The sequence below is a fragment of the Rhizophagus irregularis genome, chromosome 10 (genome assembly GCF_026210795.1).
Source record: "Rhizophagus irregularis chromosome 10, complete sequence".
NCBI classification, from domain to species: Eukaryota; Fungi; Glomeromycota; class Glomeromycetes; order Glomerales; family Glomeraceae; genus Rhizophagus; species Rhizophagus irregularis.
Genome location: NC_089438.1, coordinates 4,576,230 through 4,584,307, shown reverse-complemented (window position 1 = coordinate 4,584,307; position 8,078 = coordinate 4,576,230). Strand labels below are relative to the sequence as shown.

Genomic DNA, 8,078 nt, shown 5'->3' with positions numbered 1-8,078 from the left:
AAGAACAAATATTTAGAGTTTAATTCATTTTAACGAACTTCATTAAAAAAACCGATTTAATAAAAAAAAAGGTCGGTCTTCCGGTTTCCTTAAAAAAAATCGATTGTTTATTAGGATAATTTGGTAAGTACTAACTAAGTACTAGGATTTTAACAAAGAAATAAAATAATACTAACCAAAAATGAAGATGAAGTCCACTGAGACTTATATTCTACTAGTTTATATTATTAATCATTAAGTTATTATTGTTAAAAAAAAAAAATTTTTTTTTTCTTCTCTGCATTTTCATTTATTTTATGTATAGTATATATATACATTACAAATTTTCTATTAGAGGATCAGCTCAAACCAATACATTAAATTGTATAGACAATTAATATTCTGTGAAAAAATTAGACGCAGTATTTTTAGATTATTAGTTTGGTCTAAGATAAGCAATTTTTATTTTATTTGTTTTAAAAAATCAGTATTTTAATAAAAATAAAGGAATAATACTTTGCTGAAATCGTTTAATTTAGACAATATACTGTAGTTGCGACGTAGTTCCTTATGTAACGTTAAGATCTTCGAAATCATGTGGTGCTAAAACAGCAATTGTCACATCATCAATAAAGTCAATTGTTGGTGGAATGATTATTATAAAATACGCTTTTTATAATTTATTAATAAACTTTATACTAGTAATATATTGACATAAATATTAAAAAAGTCTATTTATAAGATGTAAATAAGTTTATTTAAGGAAAATTAGACTTAAAATAATTAATTCACCGATCAGCTATCTTCTTTAACATGTAAAGTTGCATTTTAACTGAAGGTTTGAAAAATGCAAAAAAAAAAAATTTTTTTTTTGAAAATATATTAAAAAAACTTTTTTCGTAATTAAAAACTTTATTTGGTATTGAAATAATTACAGTATAACAACGGATATACTGTAGTGATATTTGATTCTATGAAAGAATGATTTAAATGAAAATATATTTGTAAATTGTAATAAAAACTGATGATACAGCACATATAAGATTTAATTAACATGATATAGGTCGTCCTATCACGTTATTCACGTATTGGAATAAATATTACCAGAAAAAAATTTCTAATCCAAACTAGTACTAACTACACTATTTATTGATTTAATATATTAATTTTTACATGCAAATATTATAATAAATGAAAGGACATTTACATCCATTTTTCATCTCTTAAAACTATCGGTCAGATCATTCGTTAAACTACTATCTACTGATCAGGACCCCGAGCAATATATGTATAGGTAACAATATCGTTTGCTTAGTCACATGCTATTTTAGCCACAGTTAGAGGTTAGATTTGCGTAAAATTAATGATATTTTTTGCCAATGTCATATTTTTCATTTGCTTATTTTCACAGAATTTTTGAAAAGTCATATATTACAATTGCTTATTTTTTGAGTAAATTTGGTATTATTTAATAATGCATTATATAACATTTAACTATATAAGCGATGGTATTATACTAATATGCAAAAGTTAATAGGAGATGAAAAAAATTTTAAGACAGATATTTTAGCTAAGATGATATTACTGTTGAAAAAAGTGAAATTGTAAATCATAAATGCGAGAAAATTTGATCAAATAATTTTTGTAAAATATAATATTATAAAGTCATATGGTTAGATTGCTTATTTTTGGGCAATTTGTGAAGTCACATGTTGAGTTTGCTTATTTATCTTAATAAAAACCTTGCGTAGAGCTATTATAAAAATTTTGACCTTTCTTGTTACCTATATATATATTGCTCGGGGTCCTTACTGATCATTTAATTTTTTCATTTTTTTTTAAAATTCTATTTATTTTAAATATTTTTTTTAAAAAAAAGTTTTATTGATTATTAAATTTTTTATGTGTGATTTTTTAAAAAAATTTGTCTAAGAAATTTTTTATATCAAAAGAAAAATTAGTTTTAGAAAAAGCCAATCAACCGAGACCGATTAATATTTTTATATAATATAACAAACCAATTAAAAAGTTCTTTCGGTTTGATAAGAACCGAAAAAAAAGTATTTGAAAAAAAAAATAAATTTCCGGTTTGCAAAGGGAACGGCTAATAATGAAATTTCATTAACCGGAACTGTATTATCCAGAATAATCAGGCGCAGACATATCATGTGCTTCCATGTTACACAACAAATTATTTTGTATAAATTTGTTCGAATAAACTTTTTCTAAATTCTATCTTTTCTCTTTCGTTCTGTTTCAAAATTCAATATTACGTCTCGTAATGGAACTTAATAAACAATTTTACCATAATCCTACAGAAAAAATATAAAGTGATGTTACGTAAAATGATGTTTTGATACTTAAAAGGAGGAAAATATAAGTAATTCCTTCGTTACTTTTTAATTTATCTTTTTTATATCGAATCGGAGCAAAGCGAAGGACTTCTCTGGAGACGAAATTGTAAATTTTGGTTATCCCCTGGTTAATAATTTGATTGGCAAAACGTCATTCCACAAAATTCACCACTGTTTCCTTTTTTGACAATCGTGTCATTTCCTTTTGAACCCCTAAAAATAATTGTCTTTGAAATGAATAATACGAATCATAATCATTTTTCTTTTCTTTTTTTCTTTTTTTTTTTAAAAAAAAAGAAAGTTTTAGTATTTTTTTTACAATTAAAATTTGAAAATTTTCAGTCGAACTTAGTCTCAGTTGTTATAGACTTTCAACGATTTCCGTTTTCCTAGTTTAATAACTTAAGAATTGAACTTGAAGATGAACAAAAATATATGTTTATCTAAGAAAATGAAGTAGACGGTAATTACGAAAATAACTGCTAAGATGATGATTAGATGATAATCATTACTTTCCTTCTCCCACGTTTCCTAATGAAGTTTAACGTAGAAGAGCGTTATGAGATGTCAAATACTTAATAAATCAAATGATGATGTTAATTTTGCTCGTATTGTAACTGTATTACTATCAAAAGAACATCTTAAAGCATCAATAACCAATGATACTACCGCTTTTAAATATGATCATCAATGGTTTAAAGCTGAAGATGGTATGAGATGCAGTGAAACTATTAGCGAGATAAGTTTTTGTATTATTATAAGAAGAATAAATGTATTTTTAACAGCCTGTTACATATCTTATTTGTAACATCCTTTTTTATTTTTTTTTAATAATAAATTTAGTATGTGGTTTACAAATAAAATTTTTATATGCAAAATTTAATTTGGAAAACTTTTACTTAATGTACTTAAGACAGTTTCATAGACAAAATTTCAAGTTATAAGCAGTTTCTTGAAATTTTTTAAAAAATTCTTTTGTCTTGGTTACACGACTGATCTTTTGTTTTTGTTTACATTACGCCTGATTTTAAATTTTAATTGGATAAAATTGGGGGTTGTTACAAATAAGACGCGTAACAGGCTGTTACAATTAGATTTATCCTTATAAGAAAATGATGAACTATTCGTAGAACTTGATTGCTACTAAGGATTGGAGATTTCGTAATAATCCTTTAGTTACTGATTCTCCTTAATAAGATTTTTATACTGGTGCTCCCTTTACGAACAGATGATGGTGATACGATATGTGTGATCGATCGTGAACCTAGGGATAGTTTTTCAAAAAGGATCGTTAAAGTTTAAGGGAAATTGCTAAAGTTTCATGCGAGAATTAGATTTATGGACTGATACTTTACATTTACGTGTAAGAAATAAGATACAAGAGAGTATAGCTGAATTTGGTAGATTTTGTTTGGAAATTCAGTTAGGTGAGTTAGCCAATAATTCTAATAATAATGAAAATAAAATAAATCTACTTTTGGTGATTTTATGCTTTAATATGACAGTTAAATTAATGAGGGACACTTTATACGTAGATTCAGTTTATTTATTAGAGATGCCTTGTTTTTATTTTCGTCCTTTATCTATAACTTCTCGTACTTCAAGTAGATGCTCCACTTCCTGATGTATCATCAAATCATTTAAGATCTCTCACTTCCGCTGGTGAAGTTTAATTATCTTCTGAAGCTGCTGTAAAAGCTTCTTTATTTCGCCTATTTAGTGCAAGCTCATTCACAAGGTTTGCATTTATCAAAATTCTTTACCTCCATTGCCGACCTCTTTCCTGATTATGTTCATTCCGGTATTGTTGTACCGATTTATGATGGTACACAAATGCTTTTGGTTTCTTAATCGCTATGACAAAGATCCAAGACAATTTAAAAATGAAGAGCGTGTTTATTTGAGTAATTTTGGTATAAATGTCGTTAGTGAAGTATTAAAAGAAGAGTTATCGTCGCTGATAGAGCAAAAAGGTGCATTCATCTTTTCTATCTCTCACGAATTAAGAACTCCTCTTCATAGTATTTTAGCTAATTGTGAATTAATGGAAGAAAGCAAGTTAAGTGAAGCTCAAGCTGAATTGGTTAAAACAATACAAGGTTTGTGGAACTTCTTTAATGAATATTATTAAAATTGTATTAGATTTTGCGAAATTAGAAAATGAAAAAAACAAGATTACGTTGAAGATCCAATCAACCAAAAGAAATTAGGTGAAAAAGACAATGATAATAAAATAGTGAATAGGAATAATAAAAAGAAAAAAAGAACAGATTATTAGAAAAAGTATTTGAAGCTTGTTTCGTGGGCCAACAGGTGGTTACCGCTTTATATAATGAAAATAATAAAATAGCCAATTCTATGAATAAAAACAATGATGATGAAGAAAATTTATTAATGGAGAAGAATAATAATACTGCTATAACACAAGCAAGGAAAACGTGTATATGATTTATTACATCCTAATCAATCTTATCATCAACAAGCTGATGATGTTTTACTTATGATTTGGTGGGTTGATGGTGCATTAAAACAATTATTAAATGAATGTAAATTATGAAAATAAAACATTACTTTTCAAAAGAAAAAAAAATCTGTTTAAATTAATTTATAATTTGATTATTTAGATTTTCGGTTAAATTTATTATTTGAGTTTGTGTCAATCGTAGTTTATCAGTTATTGACCTTATATGAGGATAAGCTTGTGAAGTATAATTTTGGATTTTACCAAAATTACACGAAAATTAGTGTGCACATATCAAAATAAGTGTAACAATAACAGATATAACGGATTGTTTATGGTAAATTAAAAGAAGTTGTTGAAAGATATTTTAAAGGATGGCTTAAAGTTAAAGAACTTATTTGTGAAGATAAAGAAAATGTTACTGATAGTAATTTAGATGGCGATATTATATTATTAATTATGATATTGGTCAACTGAAAAAAATTATTTCTAAAGTTGATACTAACAAGCTCCTATAGTATTTACTACTACTTTAGCAAAACATGGTAAAATAGTGTCATGTCGGCGATCATCATGTGCCACTCCGAAATTGATCGATGTTGCAAATGTTTAACATGATTAACATGTCGGACATAATTAATATGCCGAACATGATTAACATGTCGAACCTGATTAACATGTTGGTTATGATCAACGTATTGAACATGTTAGTCATATTATACATAGTAAATATATTAAATTTCTTCATATATGTATAATTTATTATAAATATAGGTCAATTTTCTTGTTGTAATGTTAGGGAATAAATAAAGTTTTATTTAAAGTTATAAATTGATAAGTTTTTATCAAGTGAAATCCTTTATTCGTGTTTGGAAGTATATGCCGACGTACAGCGCTATACAACACGTCTGATCGGATAAATTTTGATGTATTGTTTGTCTATACACTACATAAACCTTCTGCTACCTAACCATACAAATTGCTTAATATTTTTAAGCGTAAAGAACTGATACAACAAATTGGTGCCTTCTGCCAGAAATTTCCGATCCCTACCTTTAATCCCCTTTTTATGTTCCAAAATCATTTTGATCATAATACTATACACGACGCTATACATAGACAGTTAGGGCTAGATAACGTAACCGCCTATCATCGTGACCTTTCGTGTAATAACTGTTACCCATCAGAAATTCCCTTAACACCCACTTTTCAGCAGTTTTTGGATTGGATTTCCTCCAACTATCCGGTTGTAGAATACACCCGATACACTCAACAATATTTTGAAGAGGTTGCGTATTCGATTACTAACACAGATATCGATAACGCTATACATAACCTATTGTTCAGCATCCGATACGCTGATATAGAACCAACAATAGATTATACTCTATTGCGTCAGGACCTTATCAAAGCCTATAACCTAACTAACGGATTTCAACAGGACCCTAACGAAGTCCTTTATCAAGTTAGTGAAACTACCACCTCACCAGAACCTGAAGTTTTAAGTGACACCGAAACTGAAAATTCCGAGGAAGATATTCCCTGATTTCACATTCCATTACCACCTATATACGATACACCAAATAACCCAGCTCCAGTAGCCCTACCGGTGATTAACATGGCACAACCTAACCAACAGGACTTTCAGCAATTACGCGCAGCAATTGCTGCATTGACCCAAGCATTACCTAACACCAACAATGCTTTGGCCGGAAACACACAGGCCATTGCCAACCCGCCTAGACGAGAAGGAAAGGTGGCCGAGTTGCCATATTTCTATGGCAGCAACCAGGACCCAGTTGCGTGGTTAGAGGATTTCACCAGATCCTGTAATGCAAATGGTATTGCAAATGTACGAAAATTAGAAGTCGTACCAGCATACCTAAAAGGAGCTGCCTCTACTTGGTGGAATGCCAATCAAGCATTACCAAATAATAATCCGAATAAGATTGTTGCATGGACTGGCAACAATAACAATACCGATTTTATAGTGAATTTCCCCGCTGCCTTCAGAATGCAAACCTTGATCAAAATCTGGACCACAGAATTGGAACAAAGAAGACAGCAGCCTGGCGAAGACGTAAACACATACGTCGCTGCTCTACAAGAATTGTATAGAAGGGTGGAAACTAACGCCTTCGCATATCCAGAAGCTATTAAAGCTCGTAAATTTGTTAACGGGCTGTTGCCTGACTTGTACGTCACCGTAAAGCCCCATAACGATCAGACTTGGAATGCCGCAGTAGACCGAGCGAAGGCCTATGAGTTAACCCATCAAGACCAACATGCGGTAAACGCATATCTTAATAAATTCGCTCCTGCAGGCACTAATACTCAGATGGAAGACCTATACAAAGCCATTCAAGATTTGACTAGACAGGTGCAACAGTTGAGTACTGGAAATAAGGGATATAGGGGAAACAATTATCGAAATCCGCAGCAAGTGACGCCGCAGCCTCAACAATCGTTAAATAGAAGGATCGTTTGTTACTCCTGTGGACAGCCTGGGCACATAGTAAGGAATTGCCCTGACCGAAATAACAATACGACATCAGTCGCAAACAATGGTGAAGGAAGATCTAATCCTCAACCAACTAGTGTAGGCAATTCCAATAATAATCAACTCGCCCAAATACAACAATTACTAGCCCAATTAGTCCCACAAGAAACTGATAAGGATCAATCTTTAAACTAGGAGGTGTACCTCATGAGGGTGAGAGTACAAGCCAATATACAATTCCCTCAAACCTTACATTATTAGAAACTTATCCCGCTACGAGAACTACGAGAAGCAAAACCAGGTTAAATCCTTTAGAAGGAATAGCAAAGGATAAAACGGTAGAAGAGAATGAAGCTCAGATATGGGCTACACAATTTTATCCGAAGAAGAAACAACCCGTAAAAACTGCGGAACCCAGAAAAACGGTATTACAAAAAAATACCAAAAAGAAATCCACCACTACCGCTCCGATCAATAAGATGGTTGAACCCTATACCCTGCAACAGTTTTTCGACCAGGTAGCCAACATCACGAATGGACAATTGTTGGCGATGAATCCTAAGTTCGGTCTAACGATAGCAAAACAGCTACGAAAACTGGTTATACGAAAAAAGGATGAGGATCCTGAGAAAATTCAAACCAGGAACACTGTTAATAACGAGATGCCAGAAGATGGAGGTATAGCGGAACTACAAGATTTGATGCAGGCGAACACATCAAGTGCTAGCAAGTCTTCCGCCTTGTATTGTGATGCTTTGATCAAACATATACAATTTCCGTTGAT

The 8,078-nt window shown here is 30.6% G+C and overlaps 1 protein-coding gene across 1 annotated transcript; it reads left to right on the top strand.

The window, feature by feature from the left end:
• Window positions 1–2,892: 2,892 nt before the first annotated feature.
• OCT59_002433 (uncharacterized protein) lies at window positions 2,893–4,464 on the top strand (the record flags this gene model as incomplete). Its single annotated transcript, XM_025312036.2, has 2 exons — window positions 2,893–3,043; window positions 4,199–4,464. 2 exons carry the CDS (start codon window positions 2,893–2,895, stop codon window positions 4,462–4,464), a joined length of 417 nt encoding a protein of 138 aa, XP_025165901.2.
• Window positions 4,465–8,078: the final 3,614 nt, after the last annotated feature.